Source organism: Gymnoscopelus braueri (genome assembly GCF_963280865.1).
Source record: "Gymnoscopelus braueri genome assembly, chromosome: 17".
Taxonomy (NCBI): domain Eukaryota; kingdom Metazoa; phylum Chordata; class Actinopteri; order Myctophiformes; family Myctophidae; genus Gymnoscopelus; species Gymnoscopelus braueri.
In genome coordinates, this window is record NC_137617.1 from 14,663,531 (window position 1) to 14,685,322 (window position 21,792).

At 43.4% G+C, this 21,792-nt stretch overlaps 1 protein-coding gene across 1 annotated transcript in view; it reads left to right on the top strand.

Annotated features, from left to right (window-relative positions):
* Positions 1-489: 489 nt before the first annotated feature.
* Positions 490-21,792, top strand: part of ryr2a (ryanodine receptor 2a (cardiac)) — a gene marked incomplete at its 5' end in the record, with an annotated part of 269,110 nt that continues 247,807 nt past the window's right edge. Inside the window, one exon of the mRNA XM_080455627.1 lies at positions 490-540. Coding sequence (XP_080311753.1) covers positions 490-540 — 51 coding nt within the window. The remainder of the gene's footprint in view (positions 541-21,792) is intronic.

Consider the following 21,792-nt stretch of genomic DNA (forward strand, 5'->3'; position numbering starts at 1 on the left):
TAATTTGTATTAGTCCACGGACCCTGATCTGAAAATATTTGTGCCATGGTGGCCATGATGGGACCGACCCCCATACCAGATTTGTGTTGTTAAAATGTTTTTACAATATTCCACATTTGTCACTTTTTTCAAGAATGGTTTTGAAAATAGCAGATCTACAAGCTCACAAGGCGTTGTGAGCTTGTAGATCGTCTATTTTCAAATAGCCGATGTGTTAGTCGCTTCCTTTGGGCTTGTTTTCATAGACCTGTTTGCTTATTTCTCTCGCAAGATCTGGCAACACTGCCGCTTACACACGCACACACGCGCACACACGCACGCACGCACACACATGCTCACACAGGTCACACACACACACACACACACACACACACACACACACACACACTCACTCTCACTCTCTCTCACACACTCTCACACACTCACACACACACACACACACACACACACACACACACATCCTCCCAGTCCCTTTCCACGGGAGAAACCATGGCCGAAGGAGGAGAAGGCAGCGAGGATGAGATCCAGTTCTTACGAACTGTAAGTGCTTTTATTCTAATTAGCCTACTCTTTTATACGCGCCGATCGCTCTGTTATCGTTGGATGCTGAGGCTACATGGCGTTGTATTGTCGCTCTTTTCTTGGATTGATCATAGATATATTGTCTTTTATAATATCGGCTGGGAGTTTTTTTTGTTACCGCAAGCTGCGACAAGAAGCGCATTATTATCACACGATGACAGCTTTTTTAGCCCGCTAATTCAGTCCACAAGATATTTATTATTAGTCATTTATTATGTCCGCATCTAGCCCCGTTTGGAACCTCTCCCTCCGCTGTACAGCTCCGAGATGAGGTCCCGCTGCGTCGGGTGCCGTCGGAGTGCGACACCGGCGAATGGTGGTTAATATTGTTGATTCTTTACCTTTTTCCGCACATTGTATCCAAAAAGTAAAGGTCGTCCCCCCTGCTCTCAGATGTTTGACATTTTAGCGGTCAAGAAAATTTAGGCGGAGGGTTGATTCAAGCGTTTAAATCTCTTTTTTAGTCAGCCTGTGGCCATGTTTCCCCCCATGCAACCTGAACTGGAGCAGTCTAAACGCATGCGGACGGGGGTTGACTGGCCACAGGCTGACTAAAAAAGCGATGTAAACGCTTGTTTCAACCCCGTCGGTTAAAATGTATTGATCGCTAAAATGTCAAACATCTGAGAGCAGGGGGCACAACTTTTACTTTTTGGATACGATGTGCAGAAAAGGGTAAGAATCAACAATATTGGCCACCGTTCGCCGGTGTCGCACTCTGCCGTCACCCTATGCAGCGGGACCTAATCTTGGGAGCTATACAGCGGAGGGAGAGGTTCCGATTGGAGCTACACACAAGATATTTATTTATTAGTCATTTATGTCCGCATCACATCATCATGCTGACAGATGGCCGGTGTCATTCATAACGGCCGTTATGTTGATCACCTGAGCAACGGCTGCCTGTTACACTGTGGTCGGTGCCTCTTATGCTGATGAGTGACAAAGGACTGGGGAATAGAACAAATGTATACAAATCTTTTGAAAATAGCAGCTATTTTCAAATGGCCGAAATGTATATAGGGCTGAAGTGGTTACTGTATGTTTTGTAATAATAATCGAAATCTACAAAGTAACTGCTCAGTGAGCTGTTATTAAATGTAATGTTTATAACATTAATACTAGGGGGTTATTTGATAAATAAAGAGGGGATCATAGAAAGTAAATCTTTATACGAGGGGGACATCTTCTTGGAGGAGTCAACAGTTTAATCGGAGTGCAGTTTGTGCTGTGTTTGGAGGACTGGTGAGTCAATAGAGTTGAAATGTTGCGGGTGTGTGTGGTGTGTGTGTGTGTGTGTGTGTGTGTGTATGTGTGTGTGTGTGTGTGTGTGTGTGTGTGTGTGTGTGTGTGTGTGTGTGCGCGTGTGTGTGTGTGTGCGTGTGTGTGTGTGTGTGTGTGTGTGTGTGTGTGTGTGTGCGAGACTGTGCGTGTGCGACTGTGCGTGTGTGTTTGTGTGTGTGTGTGTGTGTGTGTGTGTGGTGTGTGTGTGTGTATGTGTTTTTGGGAGTGGATTCGGGGCGCAGTGCAGTGCAGACTGCCTTCACAGGAGAGAGAGAGAGAGAGAGAGAGAGAGAGAGAGAGAGAGAGAGAGAGAGAGAGAGAGAGAGATGCAGTGGGCTATAGGAGGACTATAGGCAGTGCGACTGGCCATGCATCTGCATGGGAATAGAGCTGGCTCTGACTGCAACAGTGTTGTTCACTAATCACCAGTTCATCATGCAAACACAACGGCCACAAAAATGCACACCTTTGTGTTTTGAATGCACATTGTCAAACTGTCCTCTTAAACATCTTTCAGCCCAGGGTATTCAGTTGTGGCTGCAGGTGATTCCACTCTCTATAGGAGACAGTAGAGTTAAATTAACACAGATGATTTTACTGTGTAGAAGGTGTCCTATTGGACATATTGATTGTGTTATTATAGTATATAAGAATGTGGTCGAGGAGGTTGAGGATTTTGTACGTAAAAAACAATGAATGATGGATGTTTCTGCCTCTGTAGCCCTTCTCAGTATATATAGTCATAATAACATAATAACAAGTCACTTTTTCGAAACGTATACAATAATGTCCTTGGCCTGCAGTGTGCGTGCCCGTCCGTATGCACTGTTAGTTAGCAATTTGCCTCTGCACCAATATGACCAAGACATTCCTGTATGTATGTTTGACAGCCGGATATGATCAATTGTATTGCTGTGTGTTGGCTTATTGCTTTTCTATTGCACCCGTCCACGGTTTCCCTCCTCTGCTGCACTCATACATACATTATATTCAGTGTACACTCTAGTAGTCACTTGAGCTGCTGTGTATGCTCACACGTTCATATTTTCCATTGAGCCAACTGACAACAGGGAATACTCAGTTATCATTACTGTGGGGAGTGGAGTTCTTGGTCCTGTATCGCAGCAGTCCATCCATATAGTTATCCACTGTCTATCATATGCCTCACGTACAGTACATGGTCTGTTTGCACTGTAAATGAAGTCCCGTTGACCTTGTACCCTGCATAGGTTTTGTACTGTGAAACTTTGTTGTGTGTGGTCCAAAAATTCCTAACATTTGTCACGTGATAAATTCTGCTACATTGAACATACATTTTATTTAATTTGCCAATTAGGATTTGTGTTTCTGATCTTGACCTCTAACCCCAGCTTCCCCCTATTCTGGGGGGGAACGTTTGGCAGAAATAGCCGATCTACAAGCTCACAACGCGCTGCAACGCAAAGCGTTGTGAGCTTGTAGATCTGCTATTTCTGCGGAAGAGATTCAGTCATAGTGTGTTGGTGAACCTGCAGGTTCAGCTGGGACCATCACATCTGCAGCAATGTGGCCTCATGTTTCACATCATCATGCAGTTGAAGGGTTGGTTTGATAAAATGTCACAAATAAGTACAGGTGGGAAGTCACTTACACGCAGCAGTACATTTAATGTCACTCACAATGGCGCATACAGTAGATAACATTTTTTAAAGGGCATAGAACACGTCATGATGCGTTTCAAGCAAAAAGCTCTTCATCAGGTCACTGGTCACTGGTATAGACTCCCACTAAAGCCTATTTATGTCCTTTAAGTGTTCTTTATCTACATGCTATTGTGAGTAACATGAAATGTACTTCTCCATATAAGTGGCTTCCCACTTCTCCTTATCTATATATTTTTGGCCTTTTTGGGAGCCCTTTTCTTTATCACTTCATGAGTGTTTCACTCTATCACTTATGGATTTAAAAAATGTGGTGAATATATTTTGAAATATAGCTGTCATAAGTGATCACGTTGTCATCCGTAGAATTGACCGACCTGCTATCCCCGTTAAAGTGGCATCATTTATTTTAATCCTGTGCTGTCAATTGTTTTAAAAGTCGCTACTTTTGAAATGGCTGGGATGTCTCATATTGGAGCGACACTTCCACCAACTAAAGTCAAGTAACGTTTAGCTGGAAAGATGCTTTATAATAGAGGAGATGACTGTCCTCAGAGCTCGTCCACATTATTCAGCAGTCTGCGCGCACTTTATCTGATCGAGCTGTTGTCTGATGGAGCTGCTGCCTACCTGCTATATGAGCCGTGCCATTGATCTACGATGTGTGTGTTCAGCTGGTGGCTGCCGGTGAAGTGTCACTGTCGCCTCTATTGTTTTGAAAATCGCACATGATGCGGCCGTCAATACCGGGGCCGACTCTCTGGCTCCCCGCCCAGTCAAAGAGAACGTGGTTTCGAATTACGCCGCTCATTTCCTACGGAGAACACGACCCCCCCCCCTCCGCTTCTATCTACTGTCCCTAGCTGCACCCCCCGCTCTCATTTTTCAGAGATGTGACCAGACAGCTCAAAAACAAGAACACCAGCTCCCATTTGAAAGAAATTTGCTGACGTGTCCAAAGAAAAACATTAACCACGACCCTCTATATAATCTAAACGTTGGCATATTTTCCCTGAATGTTCACCTATTAAGACATTACCAGAATAGGACGGACACTAGGGTTCATGTGGTTAAAGGCCATTACTGAGCTTCTTCTTTCTCTTTCTTTCTGTTTTCTCTTCTTTCACTTATCCTCCTCTACTACCCCCCCACCCTTCTCTCCTGACCATTGTCTTCTATCCTCACAATCCACCCCTCCTCTCCTCTTCCGCTCTACAGTACTTCTCCATCTCCCCCCGCCTTTCCTTCATCTCCTCCTGCGTTTCCACAATCCTTTACTCCCCTTCATTTTATATTACTCCTCATCTATACTCCCTCCCCCCTTTCTTGTTCCTCTCTCCCCCCTCTCCCCCTTTCTCCTCTCCCTCTCCCTGATCTTGCAGCACCTCTTGTAAATTGCAATTTGAATAAAGATCAATACATGATTACTCCTGTCTGCTGATGTCTCAACACAAAGCAAACAGCAGGGGAGAAGGAGCCCCCCCCCCCCCCTCTCTCTCTCTCTCTCTCTCTCTCTCTCTCTCTCTCTCTCTCTCTCTCTCTCTCTCTCTCTCTCTCTCTCTCTCTCTCTCTCTCTCTCTCTCTCTCTGTCTGTCCATCATCTACCATAGCCTCTACAGACAACTTTGTTGATGTAATTCTTCCTTAGCCAGAGACTCACAGGGGAAGTCTGGCTTATGGCCTGTCATGCAGTAACTGTTTCTTTATGCATCCATCCCTCTCTTCGGTGAATACTACAGGTAACCAATTTAATAACACGACTTCATTTCCTTATCGGGAAACCAATTTGCTTGTGGTTCTAGCACTTTGTATTTCCTTTCAATTGTATTCATCTATGATGTGATTGAACTTGCTGTCATCTGTTGTGTGTTCCTTTCTTTATATCTCTTTTTGATGTTGTTGTTTTTAATTTATATTATGGAATGACAGAGGTTCCTACTTGTCATGGGTATAGCCAGGGGTTGAGTGTGGATTGGTGTGTGGAATAAAGTCCTATGGAGTATAAAAATGCTCTTTCATAATATGACACTCCCAACAAATCTGTGTTAGAACAAGTAAAACCACAAATGCACCCTGACCCAATTTGAATTAATGTTAATTAGTATTGTTGTTGTTATTGTATTTGTTCTTCCAATTTAGTCATAATGCCAACTTCCCCCTCATGTATTATTGTACATGTGACAGTGTGTAGTCCCTGTCACTGCCAAACCCTACTCGTTGGCAATGGCATTGGGGAAGGTGTAGATGACTATGTGACTGCTCCGATACACATGGAGTCACCAGCCCCTTCTCTTCACCGGGAGGGTGTGTTGCATGCAGTCAGATGAACACACTGTCCCTCCCGGTCACTCCCTGCTGAACAGGCGCACTGACCAACCTGTAATGTAGCGACAGAAATCGCCTTTCCCTGCTGCCACCCACAAACACAGCCCCTTGAGAGACACCGGTGGCAGCTCTCTATTTAATTCCCTCTATTGTGCTTTTAAATGGTAAAGATGAGGAGGCTTCTGCAGTGCACACTTCGGAATAAGTGTCAGGTGAAGAAAAACAATGCCGTTCATGTAGGAAAAAATAAACTCTGTCGTCCTCACTTAGAAATGTAGACTACTTTTCGGTCCATCCGACCTCCTGAATCGTGATGAAGGTCGGATGTTGGGCCACCCCTCCCTAACTAGGGTACCCACTAACTGCCACTATTACTACTATTCACATTACCCACACTTGTGGTTAATGGCACAGAGCGATTCATATCTAAATTAACATTGATGCCCCTATTTTCGAAATGCTTTTCAAGATTTGTCAAAATAAAATAAAAACAATGTCACAAATTTATAGCCACAGTATAAAATATGGCTTATGAGGTTAACCATATGGAAAGCAAGTATGACCTCTGTACATTATGCGGCTGAACAGTGTGACCTCTGGACACACACACACACACACACACACACACACACACACACACACACACACACACACACACACACACACACACACACACACACACACACACACACACACACACACACACACACGCCTTCTGGTCATTGTGGTCATCTGTCAGTGTCTGCGGTGTATCTCACATTCCCAGTGTCTATGCCTCTCTGGAAACTGCATACACACACACACACACACACACACACACACACACACACACACACACACACACACACACACACACACACACACACACACACACACAGTAAAACTGATGATTAGCACTCTTTCTCCATATGAAACTTTAATGACTTCCCTCCCAGTTACATAAATGTTATGTCTTCGCTTAGCGATGAATTTCTTTTCTCGTACCATCTATCAGCACAACACTCAGCCCTGAGTGGCCTGTGTGTGGGTGTGAGGGGGGGGGGGGGGGTGGGGGGGTGGGCATGTGGCTTGTGCGTGTATTTCAATTTTCTTTCAAGTATTGTCTGTGTATGACTTTGATCTTCCCCTATCAGTTCTGTGTTCTCCTCAGGGCTCTGTCATTGTGTGCACTCGTCATGTATTAGAAAAGAACGAAAAAATGTCAGGAAGAAAATCAGCGCTTGGAGGTTTTCGTGCAACATTTAGTGGGGTTTACGATAGTTTGCCTGAGGCCACTGTAGACGAGGCCACACGAGGTGTGTGTGTGTGTGGGTGTGGGTGTGTGTGTTTTGCTAGTGAGGGCCAAATGTCCCCACAGGTATAGTAGAATTTGACAAATTCTGAGGACAATTTTCCTGACTCCTCACAAGGGATTACAGTGTACAGAGAGTGTGAGAGCTGGCCAGCCGTGCGCTGAATGGTCACCATCCACGAGTCAGTCTCGCTGCCAAAGGAACTCAACTCAGCCATATGGTTGCTGTGGATATGGTTCGGTAGAATTCGTGGCTGAGGAAACCCTGCTGTATATTCTTGCGCAAAGGAGTCAAAAGAGCAGAAAACAGGGGCCTTCCATTCCATGGTTCACAAACTGGCTTCGTACAGTACCAATAACGGTGAGGTGCTATAGCAGTGACTGCCGTGCGCTTAGCCAACTCCCTCCCCACACCATCATGAAATCCCAGTGGGACTACCATTTGGTTGGCCTGTGCAGTTCCTCGTTGACAGTGATGTTAATCTATTCTTTTAAATTAAAATGCTGATCTAATGCTTAATGTCTTCTAAAATTGATAAGACAATAAGAAATGAATAGTATTTGACAAACAAATTAACACCCAGAAAACCCATGACGAATGTCCAAGTGATGATCTCTCTCTCTCTCACATTTTTTATGTGGTCCTCCCATGAGTCATCAAGTACCATTATATACTGAATGTCTGAAAATGTACATGGCTTGGCTTTGATAAAGGCTCACTTGGCCAAAGACTGAAAATGTCACTTCTAAGCCAATTAAGAGAAATTGCAAGCGTCAGTGGGTAGTATGTGAGTGTGTTTGACAGTGCAAATACAGCTTTCACATCAAGTTGAAACAAGCTGTCTCTGTCTGTATTGCACTATAACTCATACAGCATACAGCCCATAACAAGCTTTGCCATACAGTACATTTGCCAGATTTGAGATGGCACAAACACTTTACAAGTAGGTTATGAGCACCTGCAGATACTCCCAAAATAGGTCTAAACCCGTCCACAGGCCTGTTGTGAACATTGCTGTGAAGCCCTCTGCATAATGTGACTGCGTGCGAGCATGTGTGTGTGTGTGTGTGTGTGTGTGTGTGTGTGTGTGTGTGTGTGTGTGTGTGTGTGTGTGTGTGTGTGTGTGTGTGTGTGTGTGTGTGTGTGTGTGTGTGTGTGTGTGTGTGTGTGTGTGTTTGAGAGTGTACTTTTTCCATTTTATACTAACCTAATGTTCCGTGTACTTTACCACTGCAAAGTATTGTGTGTGTGTGTGTGTGTGTGTGTGTGTGTGTGTGTGTGTGTGTGTGTGTGTGTGTGTGTGTGTGTGTGTGTGTGTGTGTGTGTGTGTGTGTGTGTGTGTGTGTGCATTTCTGTCTGAAATAAAGTAGGCTATGAGGTGTTACTGGTTTTACCGGTGTGGTCATGAGTTTATTAATTGGTGGAAAAAAATCTTCCCACCACGGCAACCCTAGGTGTGTGTCTGTGTGTGCGTGCGTGTGTGTGTGTGTGTGTGTGTGTGTGTGTGTGTGTGTGTGTGTGTGTGTGTGTGTGCGTGTGCGCGTGTGCGCGTGTGTGTGTGTGGTTTTGGTGCGGGTGAAGATGAGTGGTGGTGACTGTGCTCTGGTGACTCCCCTGCAGTGGAGCGTTGATTTACAGAGCAATTAAGGAGAGAGGAGATGAGAGGTGGTGGAGGAGACAGGAATGACTTTTTCTTGTGCTTCTCTCTCTCTCTCTCTTCTGGTTCATCTCTCTCTCTCTCCCTCCAGCAGTTGTGGTTCATTGTGATCACCAGTCCAGATAATCATTTCATCCATCATTTGATCCATCCATTGAAACCTGTTCATGTTTGCTTGTGTCTGTGAAAGAGTGATATTTAATCCATCCCTGTATCTGTGTCAATGAACCACTACAGTATAACCAGAGTGAGCTTACTGCTCACAGTATGGAATCCTCAGGATGTAGCGTGTGTGTCAGTGAGCGTGTATTTACTATACTAGACGTAGGTGTGGCGGCTACGCGGCCGTCACACCTACGTCGCACAGACAATCCTACCGATATGCCCATATATGGAGATCTCTGTATCTGTCAGTCCTTGTCCCTTTTATGCCCATTTATGGAGATCCCTGATGTCATCAGTATATCACCATGTATGGGGATATGTGTTTTCTGTCTCCCTGAATAAGCTTGTTCCTCATTGACTTCTCTCATCATTACCAGACAGATGTGTTTGCACAAGTTAGAGCTTCGAATGGCCCTCCCAGTTGGATATACAGTAGACCAAAGAGAAAGACGAACGACCTGAAATGAAACATGACATGGTTGTCTTGTCTGTCTGTCTAAATATTAAATAAATGCCATGCTATGGAAGTTTTTGGAACCATAATCAAAGAGTTGTGGGACCATTTGGAGACTAATAAATCTCATCATAATGCAAAATAATTGACAGTGCAAAATAAAAAAGAAGAGCCTAAGAAGGCAAGCAAGATGGCAAGCAAGGCACAACCACTTAAGCCCTACATACTTTGTTGTATGACAAATAGCAAAAATAGAAAATCTACAAGCTCACAGGCTCACAACAACAAGCATAACAACAATAAGATGGATTCCTGTATAGGAGCAATGGTCATTCTTGATAGTACTGATTGTGGTTTCAGGGCCACTGCCTTCTGCAGTGCAGGTCTTTAGGGGCGACAGAATGGGCATTATGACATCGAGGACCTGCAGTCAGTGACTATTCACTGCAGGGTTGCCATGATGCTGCCAATGGCCTGCAGACTGGTGTTTTGGTCCATATAGTATTGATTATGGTTCACACTGAGATATGCAAATGAATCGAATATACAATATGAGGTAGACAAGGTAGATGCAAGCACGCTCGCGCGCGCACGCACGCACACGCGCGCACACACACACACACACACACACACAGACACACACACACACACACACACACACACACAGAGTGTCGTTGTACCCTGCCAAACATGCACTCCAGTAAAGGCAAATAGCAATTACACCGGTAGAACAATAACCTACTCGTTCAGTGGCATGCGTGTTTGGAGGTATTGATAATCAATATCTTTTCATCCTATAGAGCTATGTAGGGCAGTCTTGAATCCTTTGCTGTCTCTGCAGTACACACACACACACGCACACGCACACACACACGCACACGCACTCACACGCACTCACACTCACACTCACACTCACACTCACACTCACACTCACACTCACTCACACACACACACACACACACACACACACACACACACACACACCAACAACTAGCCTAATCTCTTCTGGTTGTCGTGTCTTCAAATAGTATCTGACCACAGAGAGACCCACACTGCAGCAAACCTTATCTACTGTCCTGTCTCCTCTCCTGTCTCTTGACTTTCAGGAGGGACACACACACATCGACTGCTCTGTTCCATCCCGTTGTTCCGTCTCCTCCTATACTGTATTTGACGGCGATCCCCCAGTGAGTGTTTTGTGAGATCACGGCGCGTTTGAATCAAGCTGAAGTTTATTAAGTGTTTTGGTGTCCCTGTACATCTGAAACCAGGTCACCTCCTCCAGTACTGGGCTTTAGTAAACAATATGTACAGAACTGCTGCTGAAAGATACGTTATTATACCTGTCTAAAACAAGACCCTAACCATAACTCTTATTTCTGTTACGGTACATGCAGTATTTTTATTGTATTATTATGATAGCACAGTTCCACCAGCGTTTCGCTGCTTGTACATGTATGTATAAGTAAGTGACCAATAAAACCCTTCTTTATTCTTGAGTATACTACCACCTGGGCATGATATATGCTACAACTATTCTCAACATTTGTCATTTCAAGGACCCCCAGTTTGATATGCATTAAACCATGGACCCAGGCTATTTAATGCAACATTTATCTACACTGTAAAGTCCTCAGGGTTAATTTAACCAAATGAACCCTTGCATCCCCAGTCATAATAGGGGAACATTTGACGAACATTGATCGGCTATTTTCAGTGAAGCGATTTGTTGTGAGGGAAAAATGGTACAGGCCCCTGGGGGACCCTGGTCAACGAAGTATATAGGGTTTAAATGATTACACCTGAGCGTGTACAAATGAAACCAAATGGACCGTTACGGGCCCATTTGGTTCCCATTTGTACACTCTCAGAATTACAGACCCATATGGGTCCATTATGTTTTTAACCCCAACTCAATGGCCTTAAGGTTAAAGTGTCCGTCCGCCCCCCCCCCCCGTCTGTCTAAATAATGAAACAAACATGCTTCTCGATTATTTGATTCATTTAAAAGGTAATCGATAGAATAATCGCTGAGAAGATTGTCAATAGTTGCAGCTCTAAGTCCAAGGTTCTACCAAAGTTCAACATCACTTTAAACATGCATGTCTGTGTCATTTTGTCTCCTGCTCTCTCTCTGTCTCTCTCGTTTTCTGTCTCCCTGTCTCTGTCTCTCTGTCTCTCTGTCTCTCTGTCTCTCTGTCTCTCTGTCTTTCTGTCTCTCTGTGTCTCTGTGTCTCTCTGTCTCTCTCTCTCTCTCTCTCTCTCTCTCTCTCTCTCTCTCTCTCTCTCTCTCTCTCTCTCTCTCTCTCTCTCTCTCTCTCTTTCTCGTTGTCTCTTCATACCACAGTCGGCCGGTTGACTGACCTCACATACAATTAAAAAAGTGCAAGTCCCTGTTGAATAATTGAAAGCTGGTGGTCCGGCTGATTGGCTGATTCATAATTAATGTGCGTTAATGTCTGTTTAACACACTGGGTAAAAGAGCTGGTCAGAGACTGTGGTCACACACACACACACACACACACACACACACACACACACACACACACACACACACACACACACAGACACACACACACACACACACACACACACACACACACACACACACACACACACACACACACACACACACACACACACACACACACACTCACACACACACACACAGTGTAGAGACACACTGACTCTCACACAGACTGTGTGTGTGTGTGTGTGTGTGTGTGTGTGTGTGTGTGTGTGTGTGTGTGTGTGTGTGTGTGTGTGTGTGTGTGTGTGTGTGTGTGTGTGTGTGTGTGTGTGTGTGTGTGTGTGTGTGTGTGTGTGTGTGAGAGAGAGAGACAGAGAGAGAGAGAGAGTGGGAGAGAGAGCATCTGGGTGCGCAACTACACATGTTGAGTGTCTGCACTCTGCAGTAATCCATGTTGTGCACTCATTTATTGGTGACAATTACTTGAATTATAGATTCATCGATCGGCATACATTTGTATTGGAGCGTGTGTGTGTGTGTGTGTGTGTGCGCAATGTGCATGCACGTGTGCGTGTGTTGGTGCGTGTGTGTATGTATGTGTGTGTGTGTGTGTGTGTGTGTGTGTGTGTGTGTGTGTGTGTGTGTGTGTGTGTGTGTGATACGGACAGCTGACCTGAGACAGGAATGGCTGAGGTTTAGGGTTGGAGGAAGTGATGGATGGATGGATGAGAGAGGGAGAGAGACCCCCCCCCCCCCCCTCCCCTCCCGTAGGATCACAGCGGAGGAGAGCGAGTGCAGGGAGAGACTTTGAACATCCTGCTAGCTTTGAACATGACCTTTCACAGAGATGGAAAGCATTGGAGAGAGAGCGAGAGAGAGACAAACAGAAAAGAACCAGAGACCACCAGCGTAGCATGAGCCTCATCGACTATATCCAGCAAAGCATGCACCAAAAGGTCCACACAGTGACCGAATGAGGTCCTTTGTCTTTTGTATTTATTTTTCATGGTGTTGAATGTTTATGTTGTCCCTAATAGCAAGTGCATTTGGTGAGGGTCAAGTATGAAAAAAACATGGGTGATCTTGTTTTGAAAGCCCCACTAGCAGCCCCTAGAGATATGCTGCTCCTTGCACCCAACCGGAACGTTTGGCTAAAGGGTGGTGGCGCTAGGCCAGGGGGTCACCGAAATCAGTAGGGTTCATCCTGAAAACTATCCACAGTTTGTGTCAGTAGCTCAATGCTTTTCGTTTTCATTGTGTAACTAGATTGTGTTATGATGATTAGGCTATGGTGTCCTGGTTTATTACATCCCTATGACATGCAGACAGTGGAAACTGTGTGTGTGTGTGTGTGTGTGTGTGTGTGTGTGTGTGTGTGTGTGTGTGTGTGTGTGTGTGTGTGTGTGTGTGTGTGTGTGTGTGTGTGTGTGTGTGTGTGTGTGTGTGTGTGTGTGTGTGTGTGTGTGTGTGTGTGTGTGTGTGTGTGTGTGTGTGGTGCACACAGCCTGTGTGCTTGCGTAGCAGTAGTTATTATTATTTTCCTATATAACATTAATTTGACCACTGAGAGTAAAATCTCTTTTACAAGGGAGACCAGGACTAGAAAGGCAGCAGTAAACATAGTTGCAACACAGCAAAGAAAAACATATTCAGCAAAGTGTTATTGTTGATGATGGAGGAGAGTTCAATGCCCAGGAGCCCTTAATCAGCCAGTTTCATGGCATTAGATATTGTGTGTGCAAGTGGAAATGTTGGCCGAAGGGTGGCGCTATACTGGGAGAAAGGCCTTGGCATCACCAAAATCAGTAGGGTTCATCCTCCAGGGAGCATGAATATACACGGCTGTGGAATGCCTTCCTTGACCATCTGAGAGCACCACAGTCCGTTGACCCTTTTAAAAGGGGCCTAAAAAACCTTTCTTTTAACAAGGCATTTGCCTAGATGGACTTATTGATGCCTTGTGTGTTTTTAAACTTTAACCTTTTCTTAACTGTGTATAGTTGACCATTGATCTGAATTTTATTCATTTCATTGTCTTTATTATTATTATTTAGCAATTATTTTTAAATCTTTTATGTTCTTGCAATGTAGCAGATTTGTGTCAAATATAAAGTGCGTTACAAATAAAATGTATCATTCATTATTATTACTCAGCAACTTGCATGACAATCTGCCCTTTCAATCTTGAGATATATTTCAATAAAAATGTTGTGACTCGACAAAAGTTCACAGGGTCACCAAAATCATTAAGTGTCATCCTCCATTGAGCATGTGCTGTGTGTATCATGACAATCCAATCTTGTGATAATGTGCACTTCAGACAGTGCAGGACGGCTTCCAAAAGTAGCCCAGTTGGTCCCTGATTGGCTCAGTTAAATATAGGGCTGCCCCCTAACCGGACTTGACCCGGACTTGACCTACTGTACTCGTGCTCACTCTCTAATAGACAGTAGGCTGACCTAGTGAGCTACAGCAGCATATATACCCACATGATGGAGAGAAAACCCATGGTTCAAGACTTATAAGCGTAAAGTGGGCTGTTATAGCGCCACCACAAGGTCGATTGTTGTTATACATTTCTTTCTGCTCAGGGCACAAAATGGTAGCTTGCACTGAATGCTGAACCACAAATGTATAAGTAAATTGCACAAGTGTTCGCACGAAAAAATCAGTTGGAAGAAGTGAGATTTGGAGAGTCGGCAGGTAGGGGAGGTAAGGACAGAAGAAGACAGATCAGACACAAAGAGAAAGAAACGGAGAACGTTCTGAACATTCTGTACAATAGTAGAACACGAATCACATACGAGAATAGAAGATCCAGGTTCAAGGGTTACGCTGCTGAGTAGAGCTAAACTTTTCCTCACAGCCATGAGAAAAACTTGAGCTATTCTTCATAAATACCTTCCACATTAAAAGTTAACCAATCCTAGAGTGAAAAACATGTTTTTCAAAAAGGACAGGACTATTGTGAAAAATAAAAAGGTTTGTTCAGTATTGTTCAGCATTTTTCAAAACCACAAAAGGACGCCTTCATGACCGGCAAAACAGACTGGAGACATATAGGAGCATGAGAAAATGTATAGTAACTGGCATTATGTTGATACATATTTACAGTACATATTACACATACAGTAGGTGGCCAGTGACTTTGACCAGTTTCACTTTCAAAACCTTTGCATCATGCATGTCACACAAACAGAATGTGTTTTGTTGATATAACAAGTTTGTTCATATAGAGTCCTATCCACAAATCCACCATTTAACTTCCCCAATCCACATTATCAAAACCACTGGTGTTGTGTGCCGCATTCTGTTTGTGTGACATGCATGATGCAAAGGTTTTGAAAGTGAAACTGGTCAAAGTCACTGGCCACCTACTGTATGTACATATTTCTTTATGGTAAATATTGATGATTTATTGGGATGTCAACGAATGCCACCTGCACATAAACAAGACATAAAAAAAGTGTCAGATAAGGCAATGAAAAAGCTGTCAGTCATTCATTTATGTGCAGACTTGCAACGGATAGAGAGTTATGAGGTGTGGGGATGATGATGAGGAAGATGAGAGAGAGAATGGGTGAGAAATAAATATAACAGAGAGAGAGAGTGACAGATCCATGGAACAGTCTCTCGTCCATTCATCAAAGTGCCCCACTGGCAGCCTGTTTAAAGTGCTGTTTGTATGCAGAGCAGGCCTGTGCTCATTGGCCAATCACTCACAGTTATCCAGAGGTAAAAGGACCAATTACACATCAGAGATGGGGATGGAGGGCCCTAAAATGTCCATTATTTATTGTTTTTCCTCTTCGTGTCCTTCTCTCCCTCTGAACTTTTTTCGCTTTGTCTGTCTCTCTCTCTCTCTCTATCTCTCTCTCTCTCTCTCTCTCTCTCTCTCTCTCTCTCTTTCTCTCTCTCTTTAAGCAGAGGTCAGAGCTGTACAGTATATTGGAGGACTGATAGAGCTGATCTGAGCCGTATATAACTGAATTGAACCAAAGTGAACTGTTGTGTTCCAAATGCACCTCATCGTTCAACCTCCATTTTCACCACATGGACTCTAGTGTCCCTTATTCTGGAGCGAACATTTGGTGTGCAGGGAAGAAATGTCTTGACCTAGTACAGAGCCCTGGGGGATGCCGGTCAACTAAGTATATGGGGTTTAAGTGAATCAGAATCAGTTTTATTTGTCATCACAGTTTTTTTCAGGTGTAAAGCAGTGGGTGACATTTGTTTTTTTCTGTGTATGTGAACGCTCCATCGTTTTGTAGTATTTCATGAGAAGAGAGAGGACAGAGTGAGAGCAAAGGGCAAGAGATAGAAAACAGGTTAAATAGAACAAATAAAGATCAACAAAACATTATATATAGATAGTGGTGAGTATATCGGTAGAAGGATGCTGAGATGGAACTGCCAGGCAGGAGGCCTAGAGGAAGACCAAAGAGGAATTGTATGGATGTAGTGAAAGAGTACATGAAGTTAGTTGGTGTGAGAGAAAAGGAGGCAGAGGACAGGGTGAGATGGAGGCAGATGATTCGCTGTGGCGAACCCTGAAGGGAACAGCTGAAAGGAATAGAAAGAATATACAGATAGTGTATGCGAAAGCACATTCTTTTTAGAACTTTGGCATCATATGCAGGTGTGTAGTGTACATGTTATTTGAAACAGTAGCATCATATGGTGAAAAGAAAAGTAGCAGCAGGTACACGTTTGTGCAGCATGGAAAGGTAAAAGAGCACATATTTCACATGGTTAAATGCATTGTTCAAAAGTCTGGTTAACAGCATCAACAGCTATTGTTTTAGTACTCAGTATGTTAGCAGATGGCATGTTGGGTTTTTAAAGATGTATAGGAGGATAGTGCTAGGGCTTCACAACTATATTGTAAATGATGTGGTGTTATTAGTTCCCACAACAAACTGTGATCAGTTTAGCAGATTCTTAAACATTTAATTAAATTGATACCAATCCTTTTGATGTGCACTTTGTTGCGCAATGAACATAAGCTTTCTGATTCTGATATTCATGAGCATAGAGTACATAAAAGAGATGTATTTTCTAGTATGGCAACATGGATTTAAAGATGTTATCATATCTGTTTTCTGGCATGTACACAGTTACTTTACCCAGCCCTTCCTTGCCCTAGTGTTTCGTATGTATTTCATCCACCATGTTGTTTTTACCATCATTTGTTGGCAGAATTCCTCTGAGCTGTATTAGCTGGCACAGATATGCTGTAACACGGCTTCTGTTTCCTGCAGGCATTAAATGCCAACTAGGCAGCCCAAGGTCAAGACAAACATGTTTTGTGTGGCTAGACCAGCCAGCGCTAATTCACAGGCCAAAGGCATACAGACAGGTACGTCTGTTCACGCAGACAGTCACGTAGACAGGCCCATTAACAATCAGACAGATAGTTGGAATGATAGACAGCCACACGCACGCATGCACGCTCGCAGGCAAATTCACGCATACGCACACAGATGGGAAGGAAGAAGACAGGCAGACACAAAAATGAGACAGAAGAAGAAAGAATAGGCAATTACTGTGGTCAGGAGGTCAGACAAGTCATCCTTGTATTTTGACTTACAACGGCAGTCTCAGTTTCTTTGAAAAAAGAAAGAAAGTAGAAAATACAGTCATGGTTTTTAACCACCTTCAAGCCAGTGTCCTTATTTTGGTCATGTCATGATAGATAAAAATGTTCCAAAAAAATTAAGTAATTATTTTTCCAAGAATTAAAAACAAATAGCAGATCTACAAGCTCACAACACGTCTATTCATCTTATGACAAAGTGCATAGGGCGTAAGTGGCTAAGTGTGATGAAGCACTGAGACTGAATACCCTCAACCCTTTGTACAATACCATGTTAAGTGGAACGGTGAGATGAAAGCAACTAAATTCTGCTTATTTCAGATTTTAAAATAAATAAATGAGTTTTTTAGACAGTTAACTCCTCTTGGACTTACTTTTGACAGTTTCACATTCTTCCACTGGAGGTAGAAGAATGCTTCTCTGTACTTACTCGAAATCTGAGCCGGCTGTGTGATGCATAGAGCTATATAATATCTGGAAACTGAACTGAAAATCCCCACCCACTCATTTCAATGAAAGTTTCATTGTAATTTCAATGAAACTCATTTCAATGAAGGTTGCCCACCCAGCGCATAATCCCTGCTTCAATCAGCCCTCCTGGTCCTGGGGGCTTGGTGTGATGTCACCAATCCTGTGAACCTATCATGGTCCAATAAGAGCTTAAGATGTCTGCCCTAACCCGACCGGTCTTTATTTCTCACATGTTTCACGGTCTCATGACCGGATTCGGGTTTATATTTAACATGCATATATTTGTTCCATATTTTCATAAATAAAGCCAGTTGGAAAAAGGTAGAATGACTCCTCTTCTTGACAAATAACCAATCCTACATACAATGTAAGATTTAATGAGGAGAAAAAAGGCTTCTGCCGCTGTCAATTAGAGAAACTCATTTAGAATAATGTCAGGCTATAACCCGAACCAGGCTGGTTCATGTTTAAAAACAAATGATTGAGGAGGTGCAGTCTTGGGTTGGGTAAGGTTCAGACATCATTTCTTCTGGCTTGGGCCTTCTCAGGCTCAACTTTTCGGGCCCTGATTAAAACTCTAGGTCCAATATGCAAATAAGCCACTTAATGATACCTGAAACCACTTTGCTTTGAGCAGCAGTGGTGGGTGGGGCACGACTCGCACGAGGCATGTGATATTTGCATCTTACAATATTCATAGCTTTCTCAATGAGGGGTAAAGTGTTGACGTGCTTCCAGACCCCTTTCAGAGTTTTTTTTATTATAATTATAATTATTTTAACCTTTTTTATATTTTTTGGGGTCTTTTTTGAGCATTTATTTGACAGTGGAGAGAGACAGGAAACATGGAGAGAGTGGTCAGGTCCATGTGGTACGCTGCCTAACCCCCTGCGAAAAATCATGTAAAACTAAAGTAATCATTGCAGAGTATTTTTATAGACTTAAAAACTGGAGGGGAACTATATATAAAACTATATATAAAAGAAACAGTGATGAAACGGTTGAGGGGAAACCCCCTCAGGGGTTTAGGCTTTACCTAAACTCTCCTGTTGAACCTGGATAAACGGTGGACTGGCACTGGACTCACAGGTCAAGTGCTGGGTAGTTGCCGCTCTGCTGCACTGGGCAGCGTGTGTGTGTGTGTGTGTGTGTGTGTGTGTGTGTGTGTGTGTGTGTGTGTGTGTGTGTGTGTGTGTGTGTGTGTGTGTGTGTGTGTGTGTGTGTGTGTGTGTGTGTGTGTGTGTGTGTGTGTGTGTGTGTGTGTGTGTGTGTGTGTGTGTGTGTGTGTGTGTGTGTGTGAGAACAGAAGACGAAGACGAAGAAGAAGAGGAAGAAGAGGAAGAAGAAGAAGACGACAGTGATGGACAGAGAGAGGGGGGGCAAGGAGAGATGGTAATGTGTGAAGGAGGAAAGTGTTACAGAACATGAAGAGGTCCATGGTAAAGGACTGGTAAAGGCTTATTTCTCTAACACCTCTCTCTCTTTCTTTCTTTTTTTTTCTCTCTCTTTCTCTCTCTCTCAGTCAGTCAGTCAGTCAGTCAGTCAGTCAGTCAGTCAGTCACTCCATTTCACGCGTGCATGCTACACTCAGCTACATCTCTCTCTCTCTCTCTCTCTCTCTCTCTCTCTCTCTCTCTCTCTCTCTCTCTCTCTCTCTCTCTCTCTCTCTGCAGTGCTCTTATGTAATCTGATTGATCTGAGGGGAATGTTCTAATGCGCTGTGCGAAGCAGATGGGAGGCAGCTGCAGATAGGAGGAGAGAGGAGAGGAGAGGAGAGGAGATGATAGGAAAGGAGATAACTGGGAGGATGTGGGGAGACGAAAGGAGAGGAGATGATGAGAGAACAAGGAGGTGATGAGAGAAGGGGACAGGCGACAGGACGGGGGGAAGGGGGGGGACGGGGGGTGAAGAGGGCATAATGACACGACAGCGTTGTAGAATTGATATTCTAACCTCAGTTTGTATTTGATTGACATCAGGCAAGAACTGCTGGGTGTTGAGACTGAGACTTGATAATATCAATTTGAAAATGGCAGAGGATGTTTAGGTCACTTATCTGTCTCTGAGCACTTCGTTCATCTAGAGACTGAGGACAATCTCCCAACTTCCGTGGTTAAAACACCTGCTTAACCAGGGTTTTATGTTGGTGTGGCATGTGGATCAAGCCACACGTTTTTACTGCTTGTACCTGTATGAGTGAGTGACAAATAAAACACTGGTTCTGCAACGCAGAAAGCAACAACTTTACAATATAACAAGAAAATAATAACAATAATACTGGATGTAATACAATTTTAAAGACATGGTTGGTTTCCAAATCCGTTTTAAGCGGGTGCATGTCTGCTGTTGCATTTAGAAATCTCCAGAGGCAATTGGTAGGCAGAGATCTCTGATTGTCTGCTATCACGAAACTGCCCTAAGCGGCAAGCGTGCCATCCGGTCCTGCTCTCATTCCTCCATCCATCTATCCATCCTTCCATGCCCTGACAGCCATTCATCCATGCATCCATCCATCCATCTATCCTCCCCTCCACTAATAAAAAGGATTAGCGAAGCAAAACAGGATTAGTGTAGATATTACATCCCATTGTTTTGTAATTGGTATTAGAGCACAGGGCCTATAGTGGACATGTAATCTTATCTGGATTATTCTGCGTACTTACATAGTGTTTACTGCCTACAGGCTACCCATCTGTCTCTAAACCGTTCAAGAACAGAAGTCACACAGGGGCAATTAAATATCTCCGAAACACTTTTGTATATTGAAATTCTTATTATTATAAGAATAATCTTATTATTTTATGCTCACTTTATTCAATGATTTTAATGAATACTTTTTTGGGGGAATATGCAACCAGGCATATACTGTAGTGCAGGGGTGGGCAACTTTGATGAGGTAGAGGGACACTATATTTCCACACTCACTCCAGAGGGCCACATTGCATATACTGTCGGGCCTCTTAGACACCTCTTATCTCCATATTTTAACTTTTTTCGTAAATTAATGCCGTACTTAACCATTCTATGTCACACAAAAGTAGCAAAAATAGACGATCTACAAGCTCAGAACGCGTCGCGCTGCGATGCATTTTGAGCTTGCAGATCTGCTAGTTTTGCTATTTTTGAATTGGAATCCTGAAAAGTAACATTCTTATTACATTTCAAATGCATTTGTATGAACTTAAATACAAATACATTGGACATAAAAAAGACAATAGAAATGTTATACTAGTCATTAAGCTTCTAATATAGACTGAAGTAATTAAAGCGGGTCATGTTTGCATGTTTGGAATTGTAACAGCTGAAATCAATAATATAGCAGTATTCCGATATTAACCTGCGGGCCGCCAGTTTCCCATGTATGCTGTAGTGTAACTACATCACAGGATGTAGACTTATGAATGCATGTATTTTGAATCATAGTCTGTTTTTTGTAAATGCATTTGTCATCGCAGTAGAAGTGTTACTACACTGGCATGCCACTCACCTGATAAATGGACTGTCGACATTGTGTCACCATTTTTAGCATTCTTCATTCAAACTAATGGCTACGGCTCGTCACAAGCTTATGAGGGAATTACTTACAATGACAGGAAGCTGTGATATGGAAAACAAATGTATAGCCTTTTCCGCTATGGTCTGATAAGTGTTGGTGGAAATAAATGGGCTAACATTCAACATGTCTGCTAATATATCTCTAATATACTGTATATTGAAGGCTTAAAAAGCCGTCTGAGGCCTCATATCGGCTCAGTGGAATAAATCATTTACAATACAGCTCTTGGCAATGATGTTGCAAAAGATGTTGAGTTTGATGTTGAATATGCCTCCCTCTCCTTCAACCTAGCTGGATCGC